General features: G+C 49.9%; 1 protein-coding gene across 2 annotated transcripts; it reads right to left on the bottom strand.

The window, feature by feature from the left end:
* Positions 1–2783: 2783 nt before the first annotated feature.
* LOC125551524 (RING/FYVE/PHD zinc finger superfamily protein) lies at positions 2784–6679 on the bottom strand. Of its 2 annotated transcripts, XM_048714780.2 has the most exons (7): positions 6354–6679; positions 6158–6243; positions 4490–4636; positions 4299–4407; positions 3582–3705; positions 3200–3473; positions 2784–3124 (listed from the first exon to the last, which is right to left on the bottom strand). In XM_048714780.2, exons 1-7 carry the CDS (start codon positions 6481–6483, stop codon positions 3023–3025), a joined length of 972 nt encoding a protein of 323 aa, XP_048570737.1. In that variant the 5' UTR covers positions 6484–6679; the 3' UTR covers positions 2784–3022. The 2 variants fall into 2 exon arrangements, with proteins under 2 accessions (XP_048570737.1, XP_087374389.1); XM_087518263.1 differs by lacking the exons at positions 6158–6243; positions 6354–6679 and adding an exon at positions 6022–6147.
* Positions 6680–18035: the final 11356 nt, after the last annotated feature.

Raw genomic sequence — 18035 nt, 5'->3', positions numbered from 1 at the left:
GCGACGGCGGCGGCGGTGCGGCGACGGGCGGCGGCGACGGCGCTGCAGCGGCGGCGGCGAGGCACAACAAAAGCGGCGGCGGCGGGGTTGGGGGTATTTAAGGAGGGGGGGTTGCGGCTTGGAGGAGGGGCAAGGCGGCGGGGAGGAGGAGTCCCAACCGGACTCCTGGTCCGAGGCTGCAGCGGCGTCGGTCTCCTGGAGGGAGACGACGGCGCGGGGGAGCAGGCCGGCTCGGCTGGGCTTCGGCCCATTCGGGCGCTAAAACTTTTTTTTAATAATTCCGCCGAAACTAAAAAAATCCTAGAAAATAAAATAAAATTCTAAAAATGCCAACACAAATTTTCACCGTCTAAATAAAATATTTAGAACAAGATGAACATTTTCTTGGCCCTAAAATGCAACTTTGTAAAAACGTGCAATTTTTCTAATTTGAATAAAATAGCAATAAACTCCGGATAAAAATCAAATATTTGATTTTAATCTTTTTCCTCCAATATTTCATTTATTTTGGAGAAGTCATATTATCTCCTCTCATGTATTTTAATCTGAAATATTTTCGGAGAGAAAAATAATTAAAACCAAAAATCTTCGTTTCAGTATTTGATAAAACTCAAATATGAAAACTGCGAAATCCTCAACCCTCTCCGAGGGTCCTTGAGTTGCTTAGGATTTCGAGGATCGCAAAACGAAATGCAATAAAATATGATATGCATGGATGATCTATGTATAACATTCCAAATTGAAAATTTGGGATGTTACATTCTAATATGACAGTGCACGCGTTGACATGCCCCTTGTACTGGCCCTGCCAAGCAAATGGACAGTTTTTCCATTCCCAGTGCATACAATCTATGCTGCCAAGCATGCCTGGAAAGCCTCTAGCTGCGTTGGTCGCCAACAATCTCTCTGTATCAGCTGCAGTTGGCTGCCTCAAGTACTCTGGACCAAACACCTCGATCACAGCCTGGCAAAACTTGTACATTAACATCAGACATGTTGTCTCACTCATACGCACATACTCATCCACCAGATCGCCTGGAATTCCATATCCAAGCATGCGGATGGCCGCGGTGCATTTCTGGTAAGAGGAGAATCCAAGCTTGCCAAGGACATCCGTCTTGCACTCGAAGTATGGGTCATGAGCAACCACTCCCTCTCAGATACGATTGAACACATGCCTTGCCATTCGAAAACGGCGACGGAATTTATCCGGCTTAAAGAGTGGGGTGTTGGAAAAGTAATCGGCATAGAGCAGTGCGTGGCCTCTCTCCCTGTTGCGGTTCACGTTGGGAGCACGGCCAGGGACTGACCCCCTGTACCGAGGAAGCTGCCGTTGAATATGGTCGTGAACGACCAGTGCAGCCACCACAAGATCGTCATCATCCGACGACGAATCGTCCGATGAACAAAGAAAGTGATGGAAGAAAAACTCATCTCCACTGTCCATACCTTTGTTGGCAAAATGTCGAACACCTTACGGTCGTGGTGGCGAAGAGGCCGCGATGATCACCTCAACGCAGCAGGGGTGGTTGCCGGCCGGCTACTGGCCGCTCTGGAGCTCTCGTCGAAATCTGCCGCGGCCGCCGTGGTACGTCGCCGGCAGTCGTGTCCCCTCTGCCACCGGCAAAGACGACGACGGCCAAACCTCCTCCGATCGACGGCCAAAACTACGGCGAAAGCGCGGGCGTGGTGGCGGCCATGTCGAGACGTGGTTTGGTATGGACGGCCGGGGGGCTGCGCGGTGAGGAGGCGGCCGGAGAATAGCGGCGGCGCCGGCAGCGGGGCGGGGCGAGGAGAGAGGGTGGAAGTGTTGGGAGCGGAGGGACTGCTAGTGTCCCCGACAGGCGGGCCACGGGGGGTTACAAGGGCGTGCGTCGAGACCGTCCGCGCGCATCCGTTTCACCCCAACCCGAGTGCAAGTTTGGACCGAAGATGGGTCGAAAACGGACGGAATCCGGACATTTGTCCGTTTGAGGCCACGCGTTGGGCCATGCTATTCGTCCGTTTTACCCTAAACAGACGCACCCGAACAAAATAGGGTCGCGCGGTGGAATTGGCCTAATGATCCCGTCTACAGGAGGTCGTCTACAGTGCTTGTGTACAGTGCCAACTACAGTGTTTACGCTACAGTAATTAACCTGGTCTGCCCATCCTTCGTCCAATGGCTGGCTGGCCGCCAGTCACTGGATCTCTGTCCGCCGAGGGTGCATGCGGCAATGATGCGCGCAAGGCGGCAGTGTCATTGGCAAAGGGAGTGCAGCGCCCGAGCTCCACTGCTCCCTATATTTAACATTTTAAAATTTGTGTTTTTGAAGTTTCAAAAAAATCTGAATTTTTTTCCAGGGATACATATACACATTTTAAATACTCGTGGCAAGTTTTGGTAGAAATCTCGCTTTGTTTTGAGCTATAGGAAAAAAAATCTGATAGTATATAGGAGAAAATGGATCTCATTTATGTCTGAAATTTCTCTTTTTTATATTTCTTAAAATACAAAGTATTTCTTTTTCAGCTTTTTACCAGGCCTTAGGAATGTGTATATGTATCCACGTATTTGATTTAGGATTTTTTTAGCAAGAAAACTGTGTTTTTCAAAATTTTCAAACCAAGAGCAATGGAGACCGGGAGCTGCAGGCACTTTTCGACACACGCATTGTCTTTGACAACAACGATGGCAGCAAAATATAGCACTACATCACCTTATTATACTTGCTCCTATGATGCCCTTGGAACTGCCGCATCTGTTTGTGCACGAGACCAGTGAAAGAACGAAAAGCAGTAACTTGGCACAAGACGGGCACGAGTTGACTCATTTGTATAAAAATCAAGGCGTGGTAAGTTTCCCTGTTACAATGTACAAAAAGGAACGATGATATCGCACCATGTTGGGCTGCGCAAATTGCGGATACAAGAGATGCCCTGCCATCGGCTTAGTATGTGCTTCCTGTACAGCTGGGGCAGTGCGTGGTGCTGGTCCTCAACTTAAGGTCATCATCAACAGCCATCAGCTCCATGTCATGGGCTATAGGAGTCCCAGGGATTTGAGCTGCTGGACGTGCTCTGCAGGGAGTGGCGGCGGAGACCAATCTGCACGTTCACCGTCAACATCTTCCACAACGTACTCCTGGAGAACACCAAATTGGGGTTATAAAGAGGAGGAAAAACCATGATTGATCAACTCAGGGATAGCAGTGCTCGCCTTTGTTAGCATTCGTTTCGCAAGGATGTGGTAGTGTCTTTGCCAGATCCTCTGCCCTACCATAGTTGCCACCAGAACGCTATAGAAGATGCCGACAACCGTGAAGAGCCCGAGCACGATTACTCCCATGATGAGGAGCAATGGTAACCCTGCTTCCCCTGCACCTCCCAAGCAACCACCACACTCCCCGGCTGTAGTTGCACAGCCTTCAAAGCATGTGGTGCAGTCAGTCCACATGCAAAGTGTGCCAGGAAGATGGCAATCTGCACACATCCTGAAATGAAATAGGAAGGTGAGCGTACAACATACAGATGACCAAGCATGCAGCATTAACGGCTTAACAAATACGTATAATATAGTCATTGAATTAATCGAAACATACCCTGGCTGGCAGCAACAGAGGCACAGTTCTCGACAAGGCTGAGCCAAGTCACTCCGTACTCTTCGGTCATAACACGTTATGAAGCATCCTGATAACCCGAGTAAAGCAAAAAACAACAAAGCTCCTGTAAAAAGAATGAGATGCTCAACTCAGTTCAGAATTCAAATCGAATGGGCAACATAAGTGCATCATATATCTCAGCAACGTAGCCTCCATATATATTTAGGGACTACATAGTGCACGCCACATAGTGTAGATCATAACACGATACCCTAGTATTAGTCCATCACAGCATAAATATAACAAACTAATGAATAGGTCTGGTAGGAACGAAAGAGCAACTTCAATCATTGACATGCATGTAAAAGGTAAAGACAGCTGATAGGTCTTTCCTATTCAACATACATCTTTCATCTACTTTGTACTGTATACAGTTAGCAAAATACATTTCCCCACTCATGTTTTCTTTTGCACACTGATAAACTCTTATACTTATAACAGAGATTGGCCAGATAGAATCTAATTGTATATTTCACTTTGTAAACCGTACAGCTCCCGTGCACTTGAGTCCTAAGGATGAACAGGGACTTGTGTGGGCAAGGATTGAACTCCACCCCACGCATTCAGACAAGGGCATGACATATAAATTCATTGTCAAACAATCATGCAAAACAGGTACAAGTAATAACAAAATGTGCAAATGATTAAGTTGTTTACCACATATATAATAAAAAGTAACTTCATTATCGAAACCCCAGGCCGTCCTCAGCCAATATTGCTGGTACCCATCAATAAAATGTACCAAATAAGCCAATGCAGAGATAACCTGAACAAAGGAGTGAGAAATACTGTTTATCACTCAATACATCATTAGACAAAGAATAGTGACACAAATATCAAAGACTTACAAATTGGACTAGAGCAAAGATGAATAATATATCTCTAGTAACAAAGAAACGAAACTTTAGCGTTCGCCATTTCCTGTCAGTGTGGACATGAACCCTCAAGTAATAAGGAGCCTTGCAGGTGGTGCAATGAGAAAATGCAAATCCCTCCTGTATGTGACAAAGCATCAAGCACTGTTAGTATCTCACAAGAAAGACACATTTTCATTAGAAAGGCAAGCTACAAATAGCTTAGACGAGTTGACAACAAAATGCAAAGAGACAGATGACTGAATGCTTTTGCATATGCAACAGGAAGAAGTTATATATTTAACTTTTTGTTGAACAAATAGAATTCATATTCCCAACAATTGAAAGAGAAAATGTGTATCACAATGTTCAGGATATCGGTAACTGGTACCATATCAGTCAGGTGGTGAGTAGGGATAAATGGGCGATTTTTCCAGTTAATCGACTGATAAATCAGCTATTTCGTGACCCACCAAGTAGTGATTAACTGATCAAGATGCCGATTAACTGGCCGATATTTGGACTAATGGTATCATACATCATTTCTACTCTAAACTATTGGATCCATCCTTAGAAGAGCATGGTTTATGTCATATCCAAGCCAACAACCTCCATATAGCCTTACCAAACAGCACAACTTCATTTTGATGTAGACATCCCAACATCCTAACAGAAAGTAGAGTTTCCAATACTAAATACCAAAATTGGACCTAGGAACATCTGCCTGATAAACTGGAACCATATTACAAAATTCCATAAGAGTGCATTGTCGGCCAAGGAAAGATCTGACCTACTACTGCATCTTAAATCAAAATTTCAAGGTACAGAGAGAGGATCAGTATATTCAGAATGTTCATGCAATACAAAACTTTTTGTTTTGACCTGAAACTGTGCCAAAGGTCCATATAGCAAATTTGTTAAATGACAATGGAATACTTATAGGTGGTATTTACTAGTAATACAAACCTTGATTAATGCATTTTCAGAAGCATGTCTCTTTGGGCCAACAATGGCAATATCATGTCAATCATGGATCTACCTGATAGTGCAAGTTTTTTATATATTTTTTAGTTACTGAATTCCTAATTACAACAGAATGCAGTTGCATAGTGTTCATCCATATGATTCATTGTTGTTGTAAAACTTCTATAAAAAAATTCTTCCGTTTAGACTGTGGACATACATGAATGTCCTGACTGTTCAATTTCCCCAAAAGCAATCTGGAGTTGCTCTCTAGTCTCTACAATCACACTCGTAAATGGCATAACTTAAACACGAAAAACAGGGTTGTCACTTGTCACACAAAACTCTAATCAACAAAATAGAAGAAAGACACGGGCAGGATTGACTCCAACAGCAGGTCAAGAGCTAATAGGCCTACATGTTGAAGGCGAAACTTGGTGAACTTACCATATGTATTCTAGTTGTCTGTAACTCTATGTGATCCATGAATGAATTGATTGATTATTAGTACAATGCAAGGCAGTCATTCCTAAATGGCTACAACTCTATCTATAAGCACATACCAGGGTATAGCTTCCACACATTGTCATAATTAAGCTAAGAAACCACATTTGTAACCCTGGGTGGATCCATCACACAATCACATCGCTTCGGAGCTCCCGGATAGCACCAGGGCATCAGCGGAATGAGAGCGCCTACCTTGACCGCTCTCCAGTGGTCGAGGCAGTCGCGGTGCACGTACTTGGATGTCCCCTTGCACTTGCAGGGCGCGATGAAGTCTCTCCCTACACCGAGAGAAGCAGTCAACCCCTGGCAAAACAAAGAAAACACGGCCAAGGATAACGGCGGGCAGCGGCGGGAACAGCTCGCGCAGGACGGATCCAGCCGTACGTACCGTCGGTCTCGAGGCAGATCCGGCACTGGAGCTGGTCCCCGGCACCGGCCTCGAGGTCGATCTCCGAGGATGTCGGCGGGATCAGCGGCGAGGCCGCCGAGGACAACCCCCTGGCCTTCTCCTCCTCCATCAACCACTGCAGCGCACCGCCCGGAGCCCTCCCAACGAGCGTACGCTTCTAGAACCTTCCAGGATAGTCCATTCGGAACCCTAACCTCTCCTCTTTTTTTCCCTCGCCTCGATGGATTCGACGGGACGAGGAGGGTGCGAGGAGGAGGTTGGAGTCCAGTTGTTGGGGAATAGACAGGTGCGTAGCGAAGCGCCGAAGCGAGGTATATGTGGGACCGGAAACTTTTGCGACGCAGACATTGACAATTGACCAGGAAGCTTCCCGACGTGCTTTTTTAGCCAACCTTCGCGGCAGTTCTTTTTAACAGAACCTCGTTACATACTCACATACACTCTTTTTGATTGTTTGAATTGCTTACCATATACGTAAACATAGCATACGCTCATTCCTATCAAGGCACATAAGCAACTACCGAGTGAAGGAGAGGAATATAACTGTTAGAGTGGTGAGCTCTTGTGACGCGCCCCCCCTCGTGCCGGCAGCGTCAGTTGCCATTGGAGGGGAGCTCCCGGCGCCGGATCTACCGGGGTGCGGATTGGGGGTGCCGGACCTAGCCGGACCGCCGGGGAGGATGGAGAGGCGGAAGCAGCAGGGTGACCGTTTCTGGCTCCTCGAGGAGGAGGCAGAGGAGAACGATGTGGAGGATCGAACGGGGAGGGTGATACGGCCACGAGTCTCTCTGATATTACCATTGTTGCTACTGCTCAAGAAAATATATTCGTTATTGCCATGCATCAGGGAAAGATGGAAGAAAAGGATGCTCTAGTTGAAGGTACGTACATGCATACCACGTCCTTCATGGAGATGCACTCACATAAGAAAGAGGGGGTGTTTAACATGCATGCATGGTCTAGGGAGAGGTGCATGTGCGTGCATGTAGGAGGCGACCTGTACACTAGTACGTTTGAACCAGAAAACAAAAAAGATAAGCAGGATATACAGCGTCCGGGCTGGTTTAAAGACGTGGTAGTGAATATTGATTTTCTATTTCTGTTCTTACCTCGTAAGGAAAATATTAATGATGTAATCGGGCTGATCAGATCATGGGATTTCCTTTGCTTATGTGGGTTAGGCTGGGGCCCACCAGAAGGAGCAAGACTACAAAGAAAAAGGTGTCTCACGCACCGTTTGTTCAGAATCCATCATATTTATGATTTACGTTTTTCTGGTAGTTTAGATAGACATCAAGATGTAAAAGGCAATATCAATTATATTGAGTCCAGATTAGTTTATTTCCATTGCTTGATTTCCAAGTTAGTTTAGGGTGTTCGGCTACAATATAAGGCAAGTCCATACGTCATGTAACAGCAGGTTATTTTGAGATGAATTATTTTGAGATGAATTAGACACCGTGTGTGTTCCGGCCAACGGCCATTATCGAGTTTAGAGAATTCTTGTCCAAAATCTCTACTGGCGTGTGAGTTCCTGCGACGCGACACGTAGGGGATTACAAGTTGAGCATATATGGTTCGTCCACGTTATTCCTTTGGTTCGAGGGGTTGGTGTGTTGTTTCCGCGGGATTTGCGAGCATCTTCGTAAACCTGCTACCATTACTAGCTGCGATGGAGGTTTGTGCCGTGAAAGATCGGGCCAACAAGGGATCGACCCTCGTCTCAAGGTTCGCTCCACATCAGAGGGCGAGGGAGGGGCCCAGGACCTTGGATGCTACTGCTCCGGCCCTGGTAAGGGTGGGGCGAGCGCCGAGGAGGAGCCGGGCGCGCTCGTTGAAGCGGGGGACGGAGTGGATACGGGGGACGGTGGTGGATCTGAGCGGGAGCTGGGGCTCGCCTCACCGTGGAGAAGCTTGGCGGGGAGAATGGTTACGGCAGATGGGACGAGAAAAGACCTGGGATGGGTGCAGGTGCGTCGGAGGAAGAGCTGCACGTCCAGCTGGCTCCGGGTTGGGCAGCGCAGGGTGGATCGACCGGCAAGGGGCGTCTGGGGCCGATTCCGCGGCTGCGGGGGGAGGGGGGTCTGTGCGCATCGGTGGAGGTGGGTGTGCGACGAGGGCCGGGGCCGCCAAGGAGACACCTGGGGCCGTTGGGGGAGCTCATCCGGTGGGTGGCGGCCGGGGCGAGCACCGTCGGTGTTCACCGAGGAGGAGTTCCCTTCGGTGGGCCGTGTCGGTGGGCCATCGGAGGTGGGAGAAGAGGATGGTGGGGGGTTGGGCCATGAAGGTGGGCCGATGTAACACCCCCAGTGTCATACTAAAGTAATCTTCTGTTAATGGTGACATGTCATCATGTTACTGTTGCTAATCTTCACTTGATCCAAATCACAATTCAAATTCAAATTCAATCTGAAGTCAAAAAATTCATATTTTTCAGACATGAAATCTAAAATGTTCATCTTATGCCAAATAATCCACAACTAATATTGGTGGTGAACCAACATTTTTTGCAAAGTGTTTAAGTGCACTAAACTAGCTAAAACAGTGTTTATAACATTTGTTTAAATGCTTTTTAATTTGTAAAAATGCTAACCTGTTTTATTTAAGTGCTAAACTAATTGTGGTAGTAGCCTAAAACATGATGATATTTTAGGTGTAAGTTTTATAATTTATAAAACTGTTTTGGTTTTGAAAAGTTTTGGAAAACAGAAATTTTAAAAGAAGAGAAAACTGTTAAAAAGAGAGAGAAGGGCCACCGCCCTTGGGCCCCCGCGCCCCAGCCCACCCGAGCCAGCCCACTCCCCCCGACCGGTCGCCTCCCTCTCCTGTACAGCCGACCGGGCGCCCGCCCGAGCCGTCCCGGTCCGACCTGCTCGCCGGCGCCGCTCCGAGGGGATAAGGGCGACGCCTCGGATGCATTTTCCCCTCACCTCGCCCCACTCCACTCTTCCCCTGGCCTCGCTCTCCCCCTCGCTCTCCAGATCCAGCATGGCCGAGCACGACCGTCGCCGCCGCTTGCCATTTGCCGCGCTCCGGCGTCACCCCGAGCGATGCCTGGTGGTCCAGGAGCTCCCGCTGGTCAGCTTTCGTTGACTCCGAGCTGCGGATCGAGTCCGGCGCCCCTGCATCGTCCACATCAGGCCCTTCTTCCACCATCGGCCATCGGAGATCGCCGCCGCCGCCCTGTCTGCTCCAGGCCTCCCCCGAGCCCGCTTTGCTCACCTACAGGCTCGATGTGAGCTCTTCTCTCCGTTCTCCTTTTCTTTCCCCTCAAACTCATCGACGTTTGGCCACCCCACACGTTGACCGCCATGAAAGGGAGCTCGGCTCCTCGTGCCCGTGGCATGTCTCGTGCCCGCTTGATCTGCCCACTGCTCGCCTCCGCTCACAACGCCCCGCCTCTATCCCGCAGCAGTGCGCCCGTCGCTAGCCACTGTGGCCTGTGCCGCCCCGCTACTTGCAAACAGAGATGAGAAATGGACAGTATGGCTCTGGGATTGCTTTCTCGCTGGGAGTCGAGGGAGGATCTCTTGGCGAGGTTGATGACACTACTACTACTTTACTTTATGCTACTCTTATCTCTTCTGATGCTGCAAGATGCTTGAAGCTGCTTGAAGATGCTAGTCTTCGATAGGCTAGGCTTTCCCCACCTCTTCTGGCATTCTGCAGTTTAGTACATAGATACTACCCATTTCATTAATCCCGATGCATATGTAGTGTAGATCCTTGCCTGCGAGTACTTTGGATGAGTACTCATGGTTGCTTTGCTCCCCTTTTTCCACCTCTTTCCATTCTTCTCAGATGCTGCAACCAGAATGTGGAGCCCGGGATCCAAACACCACCTTCGACGACGACTACTGCTACACCGAGGGTGCCTACTACTACGTGGAGGCCACCGACGACTAGGAGTAGTTAGGAGGCTCCCAGGCAGGAGGCCTTGCCTTTTCGATCGTTGTTGCTTTTGTGCTAGCCTTCTTAAGGAAAACTTGTTAAACTTATGTCTGTGCTCAGATATTGTTGCTTCCGTTGACTCTTGTGTATTCGAGCTGATGTATTCGAGCCCTCGAGGCCCCTGGCTTGTAATATAAGGCTTGTATTATTTTAATTTGTGTCTAGAGTTGTGTTGTGATATCTTCCCGTGAGTCTCTGATCTTGATCGTACACATTTGCGTGTATGATTAGTATACGATTGAATCAGGGGCATCACAAGTTGGTATCAGAGCTGACTGCCTGTAGGTAGCCCCTTTCCAACTCCTTGGCCAAAGTTGAGTCTAGTCACTGAAAAACTTTTACTAACATGGTTGTGTGTCTTACGGGCCCATGTCGCCATTGGGTGGTGATGAAGCTATGTACCCAGGGTAGGGGCATGGACCTGTCCTACCTACCCTACCCGAGGACATCTCTAGAAGAAATCACCTTTTAATCGACTTGAAGGTGTTCCACTCGACAGACTCGAAGACACTCGACCAAGAAGCAATCACTCGACCAACATCCAACCACTCGACGGCCAGGAGACCTAAAGTCACTCCGCACGCTAACGGTCGGTCATTAAATAGCTTTTTATGGTCATCATAGCACTTTATTACTAGCGTTACCAGTAACGCCTCGCCTTAATGAACATTGAACCCTTGGTAACGTGGGCTGGTCGGGGGCCTGGCGCACTCTATATAAGCCACCCCCCTCCGAGACAAGGGTTCGCACCTCTGTAACTCATACACGCATAATCCAGTCGACCGCCTCCGGGCTCCGAGACGCAGGGCTATTACTTCCTCCGAGAAGGGCCTGAACTCGTAAACCTTGCGTGCTTACAACTTCTCCACAGCTAAGATCCTGCCTCTCCATACGTACCCCCCTACATCACTGTCAGGCTTAGAACCACGACAGTTGGCGCCCACCGTGGGGCCGGTGTTTTAGCGTTTTGTTGGAGGAGTTGCGATCTTTTCCGACCCGAATCATCATGGTTTTCGACGGAGTTTTGGTGGAGGGCCGCGAGATCCGTCTCGGCGCGCTCACGTTCATCGCCGACGACTCCGCCTGGCTTCAGGAGGCTCCGCTCGACGTGGACGCACTCCCTGTCCGTGGGCAACGCACTTTCGCGCGTGCGTCTGTGGCGTTCTCCTGCGGCAACCGTCGACCCCTTACCGGTCAGCTCCTGTGATGTCCTCCTTCCCCGTTTCCCACCGGCGCAAGCGCTCCGGTCGGTCGAGACTTCAGCGGTGGATGAGACACGCGGTGGCCCATCAGTCGGCCATCCCTCAAGTCGCGGCGATCGAGCCCGACGAATCCCTCTACGGCCTGTTCGATCTGTCGACTGGCTCCACAGAGACCGCATCCGAGTGCGGCAGCAGTGATTCGGCGGCGGAGGTTCTGATGGCCGATGGACCACCCAGTCCTCCCGGTTTTCCCCGCACCGACGGAGGCACGGGCGGAGGCGACCCGTCGCGTCCCCATGAGGAATATCTTCCCGAGCTTCTCACATCGCTGTAGAGGGAAGAACTTTGCCGCCGGAACATGGATGCACTGCACACTCCTATCATTGGAGAAACCCCCGAGGCTCGTGCCTTGGAGGACGCGCGCCTGGCAAATTTGGCCGAGCGTGCTCGACTGGAAAACCTCCAGCGAGCACTCGACGAGCGGGCGCGATAACGGGTTCCCGAATCCAGTCGATGTCAGCTTTTCCCGCCCCCGCAGGTATATCGAACTCTGATCCAGAATTTAGCAGCTGCAGCCCGCATAGCGGAGTCGATTCAGCCTTCCCAGTCGGAGGCTGGCAGAGGCTTGCTGCAGATCAGAGCGTTGCTCCGGGCAGCAGGAGATCAGAATTCCGCTGTTTCTCAGTCGCGGAACAAGATTCACAGCAGATCCGTTGCCGCGGACACAGTCCAGTCGGCTCACAGCCCGAGATCACCCCCGAAGCGTGAGGGACGTGGGGACCGGCGTGACCAGTATGGGGACCATGAACAGTATGAACACCGAGTCGGTCGTGACGGTCGGCGTCGAGTGCCCACGCCTCCCCCAAGGAGCGGGTCATATGTGCCTCGCCAGCAGGATGACAGGCGCACTCATAGTGGTGGGCGAAGGGTTTCAGTCGACCCCAGAGGGCCAGGCTTTGACGCGAGATCCATTCTCGTCCAAGGTTTGGTCGACCGGAACAGGGCTCACCGAGAAGGTCACGACAGAGATGCCCCTACCAACAGCAGAGTGCATGTATCGGGGCCAGAGTGCTTTAGTCGAGCCATCAGGGCCGCTCTGATTCCTCCCAACTTCAGGTTGGCGACCGGAGTCAGTAAGTTCACTGGCGAGTCCAAGCCCGATACTTGGCTTGAAGATTACCGAGTGGCCGTCCAGATCGGCGGCGGCAATGATGAAGTGGCCATGAAGCACCTGCCTCTCATGTTAGAGGGCTCGGCCAGAGCGTGGCTGAACCAGTTGGTGCCTAGCAGCATTTACACTTGGGAGGATCTCTCTCGAGTGTTCGTCACCACATTCGAAGGCACGTGCAAGCGACCGGCAGGGCTGACAGAACTGCGGTCTTGTGTACAGAAACCAAATGAAACTTTGAGGGATTACATCCAGAGGTGGATCACGTTACATCACTCGGTGGAGAATGTGTCTGACCACCAAGCGGTTTGTGCTTTCAAGGAGGGCGTCAAGTACAGAGAACTGAGCTTGAAATTCGGTCGAACCAGAGAGATGTCCCTGAATCGGATGATGGAGATTGCCACCAAGTACGCTAATGGTGAAGATGAGGATCGACTCCGGAGCGGCAAGCTGAAGTCAGTCGCCCAAGAAACCGGAGGGAATTCCAATCGGAAACAGAAGCGGAAAGCCGAGCCAGCTGCTCCCGGGGAAGAATTGGCCGTAACTCAGGCAAAGTTTAAAGGGAAACCTAAAGGGCGTTGGAACCCCAAAAAGGTTAAAGACCAGGACGGAAATGATGTGTTGGACTTGCCATGTCTCGTCCACACGAAGAAAGATGAAGAGGGTAATTTCATTTACCCGAAACATACCACTCGGAAGTGTCGACTCTTGATCCAACAGTTCCAGGGTAAGCAACCCAAGGGTAAGGAAAAGGAGTCAGACAAAGTCGAGGACAAAGAGGACAGTGACGACGGATACCCTCAAGTCAATTCCACCTTGGTGATTTTTGCTGATGTTGAGAGCAAAAGTCGACTGAAAGTCATCAATCGAGAGGTGAATATGGTTGCTCCGGCAACACCAAGTTATCTGAAATGGTCCCAGAGTGCCATCACGTTCGACCAGTCCGATCACCCAACGCATATTGCCACCCCTGGGAGGCAAGCTCTGGTGGTCGACCCAGTGGTTGAAGGCACTCGACTGACCAAAGTCCTAATGGATGGTGGCAGTGGTTTGAACATATTGTATGCAGAGACATTGAAAGGGATGGGCATTCCGATGTCCAGACTCAGCGCCAGCAACATGAGTTTTCATGGAGTCATTCCTGGGAAGAAGGCTGAATCACTCGGCCAGATTGCCCTTGATGTGGTTTTTGGTGATTCCAAGAATTACCGGAAAGAGAAGTTGACATTTGAAGTTGTAGACTTCCAGAGTGCCTATCATGCTATTTTGGGCAGGCCGGCTTATGCACGCTTCATGGCCCGACCGTGTTATGTGTATCTCAAATTGAAGATGCCTGGTCCCAAAGGTGTGATCACCATTACAGGCAATCGGAAGAAAGCAGAAGAGTGTTTTCAGAAAGGCTCAAAGATTGCTGATGCCCAGATGGCAGTGGTCGAGCTGCAAGAGTACCAGAAGACTGCTGATCCAAGTGAGTTACTACGAGCCAAGAAGCCTGCTTCAGAATCAGCTTTTCAGTCGTCCGGTGAAACGAAGCCAGTTCAGATTCACCCGACCGATCCCAATGCTGCTCCGACTCACGTCTCAACGACGCTCGACTCCAAATAGGAAGAAGCGCTCATCCAGTTCCTCCGTGAGAACTGGGACATCTTCGCATGGAAGCCCTCTGACATGCCGGGTGTTCCCAGGGAGCTGGCTGAGCACCGCCTAAGAGTCGACTCAAAAGTAAAACCTGTCAAGGAACATCTCCGACGGTCCGCCGTCTAGAAGAGAAAGGCTATTGGCGAAGAGGTAGCTCGGCTTTTAGCGGCGGAGTTTATCCGAGAAATCTACCACTCCGAGTGGCTCGCCAATGTTGTCATGGTTCCCAAGAAGGACAAGTCACTTCGCATGTGCATTGACTTTAAACATATCAATCGGGCCTGCCCGAAAGATCATTTTCCTCTCCCCCGCATCGACCAGATAGTCGACTCAACTGCGGGATGTGAGCGACTGTCTTTTCTAGACGCCTATTCCGGGTACCATCAGATCCGTCTGTATGGACCTGATGAGATCAAAACAGCTTTCATCACCCCATTCGGGTGCTTCTGCTATGTTACCATGCCATTCAGCCTCAAGAATGCCGGAGCCACGTTCATGAGGATGATTCAGAAGTGTTTACTCACCCAAATCACTCGGAATGTGGAGGCATACATGGATGATATTGTGGTTAAGTCACGGAAGGGTTCCAACCTGCTGACTGACCTTGCTGAAACCTTTGCCAACCTCAGGAGGTATGATATCAAGCTCAATCCATCAAAGTGCACATTCGGAGTTCCAGGCGGAAAGCTACTCGGTTTTCTCGTTTCCAAATGGGGAATCGACGCCAATCCTGAAAAAATTGGTACTATACTCTGGATGAAGCGTCCTGTGCGTGTGCATGACGTCCACAAGCTTACAGGTTGCTTGGCCGCTTTGAGTCGATTCATCTCTTGTCTCGGTGAAAAGGCATTGCCTCTTTACCGACTGATGAAGAAGTCTGACAAGTTCGAGTGGACTCCGGAAGCAGATGTAGCATTTGCAGAGCTCAAAGCTCTGCTCTCCACCCAGCCGGTGCTTGCTGCCCCAATCAGCAAGGAGCCTTTACTGCTTTACATTGCAGCCACAGGACAAGTTGTCAGTACAGTACTTACGGTCGAGCGGGAAGAAGAAGGAAATGCCTTCAAAGTTCAGCGCCCAGTATATTATATTTCTGAAGTCTTGACCCCATCGAAGCAAAGATACCCTCATTATCAGAAGCTCGTATATGGGATTTACATGACTACAAAGAAAGTTGTCCACTACTTCTCTGATCATTCCATTACAGTCGTCAGCGACGCTCCGTTGTCAGAGATCTTGCACAACAGAGATGCAACTGGTCGAGTGGCCAAATGGGCGATTGAACTCCTTCCCCTAGATATCAAGTTTGAGGCAAAGAAAGCTATCAAGTCCCAAGCAATTGCAGATTTCGTCGCCGAGTGGATTGAACAGCAACTTCCGACTCAAGTTCACTCGGAGCACTGGACCATGTTCTTCGATGGATCTAAGATGCTGAATGGTTCCGGTGCTGGGGTAGTATTGGTTTCCCCCCGAGGAGATAAGCTCAGATATGTTCTCCAGATTCACTTCGATTCCTCCAATAATGAAGCAGAATATGAAGCACTTTTGTATGGGTTGCGCATGGCCATTTCACTCGACGTCCGTCGCCTCATGGTCTATGGCGACTCAGATTTGGTGGTTAATCAGGTGATGAAGGAGTGGGACGTCAGAAGTCCAGCTATGACCGGTTATTGTAATGCAGTAAGAAAGTTAGAGAAGAAATTCGAGGGGTTAGAGCTTCATCACATCCCCCGACTGAAAAATCAAGCAGCTGATGATTTGGCAAAGATAGGCTCCAAGAGAGAAGCCATCCCCGGCAATGTGTTTTTGGAACACATCCACTCGCCGTCAGTCCAAGAAGATCCTTTTACAGATGAAGTCCCGCAGCCAAAGAGTGCCACGGATCCGACTGGAGTCGAAATTCCAGCGGTGGTCGACCTAATCATGGAAGTCTTGGCAATCACCCCCGACTGGACGATACCGTACATCGCGTATATCCTGAGGAAGGAACTCCCGGATGACGAGGAAGAGGCTCGACAGATTGTCCATCGATCCAAGGCCTTCACAGTCATAAAGGGACAGTTGTATAGAGAAAGCGCGACTGGAGTCGGTCAGAAGTGTATAACACCAGAAGAAGGTCAGATAATCCTTGATGAGATCCACTCGGGGACCTGTGATCACCATGCGTCCTCTCGGACCATTGTGGCTAAAGCATACCGAGCGGGTTTTTACTGGCCAAGAGCAAATGAAATGGCAAAAGAGATAGTCGACAAGTGTGAAGGGTGCCAGTTCTACTCCAACATGTCGCACAAACCCGCATCAGCCCTGAAGACCATTCCACTCGTCTGGCCCTTCGCTGTTTGGGGGTTGGATATGGTTGGTCCATTGAGAACAGGCAAGAGCGGTTTCACACATGTGCTTGTGGCAGTCGACAAGTTTACCAAATGGATTGAAGCCAAGCCTATCAAGAATCTTGATGCTTGCACTGCCATCAGTTTCGTCAGGGAGTTAACATTCAGATATGGGGTCCCGCATAGCATCATCACTGACAATGGGTCAAACTTTGATTCAGACAAGTTCGGAGCTTTTTGCGCCTCTCAAGGCACACGAGTCGACTACGCATCGGTCGCCCACCCCCCAGTTGAATGGGCAAGCAGAAAGGGCAAATGGTCTGATTCTCAAAGGACTAAAACCTCGGCTGATGCGTGATCTCAAGCACGCAGCAGGTGCATGGGTCGACGAGCTTCCGTCAGTTCTGTGGGGATTGAGGACCACCCGAATAGGTCGACTGGAAGAACCCCGTTCTTTCTGGTTTACGGAGCGGAAGCAGTCCTGCCGAGTGATCTACTTCACAATGCACCCCGAGTCGAGCTTTACACCGAAGATGAAGCAGAACAAGCCCGGCAAGACACAGTCGACCTCCTGGAAGAAGAAAGAGAAATGGCTATGATCCATCGACCATTTATCAGCAAGACTTACGTCGGTTCCATGCCAGAAATGTGAAGAGTCGAGCCTTCCAAGAAGGAGATTTGGTCCTCCGAGTGGATCAACAGAAACCACACAAGCTCGCTCCTACTTGGGAAGGCCCCTTCATCGTCGCCAAAGTCCTCCACAATGGAGCGTATCATCTTTACAATGTCGATCGCCAGATCGATGAGCCACGAGCCTGGAATGCGGAGCTACTCCGCCCCTTTTATACCTAAATTCTCACTCGGATGAGATGTAATAAGAAAAAATCCTGTAGTTTATTTATCAAAGACAAGAGCGTTATAATTTTCCCAGTGATTATTATTGTTTTTTGTTTGCGTAAGAAATCCCCCAGTGGGTGGCTTAGCCGCGAATCCACTTCGCCTAAGTTTGTAAAAACAATTTCCTACCGAGTGGCGAGCCAGCCTCCCACTCGGGGGGCTTAGCTGCGAATCCGTTTCGCCTAAGTTTGAAAAAAATCCTACCGAGTGGCGAGCCAGCCTCCCACTCGGGGGCTTAGCTGCGAATCCGTTTCGCCTAAGTTTGACAAAATCCTACCGAGTGGATAGCAATCCTCCCACTCGGGGGCTTAGCTGCAGTCCAACACTCGCCTAAGTTCTCCCACTTAGAGACTTAGCTGCAGTCAGGCACTCGCCTAAGTTTGAAAAAAATCCTACCGAGTGGAGAGCAATCCTCCCACTCGGGGGCTTAGCTGCAGTCCAGTACTCGCCTAAGTTCTCCCACTTAGAGACTTAGCTG

Source organism: Triticum urartu, chromosome 4A (assembly GCF_056163025.1).
Source record: "Triticum urartu cultivar PI428250 chromosome 4A, HENAU_Tu73, whole genome shotgun sequence".
Taxonomy (NCBI): Eukaryota; Viridiplantae; Streptophyta; class Magnoliopsida; order Poales; family Poaceae; genus Triticum; species Triticum urartu.
Note: the sequence above shows the minus strand (reverse complement) of the source record. Positions and strands in the feature narration are given on the sequence as shown.

Coding starts and splice junctions, on each gene's coding strand:
- LOC125551524 (XM_048714780.2), bottom strand. CDS start 6,483: ATGGAGGAGGAGAAGGCCAGGGGGTTGTCCTCGGCGGCCTCGCCGCTG. Junction 4,408..4,489: donor TCTTTGCTCTAGTCCAATTT/GTAAGTCTTTGA, acceptor TCCTTTGTTCAG/GTTATCTCTGCATTGGCTTA. Junction 3,125..3,199: donor CGAAACGAATGCTAACAAAG/GCGAGCACTGCT, acceptor GGTGTTCTCCAG/GAGTACGTTGTGGAAGATGT.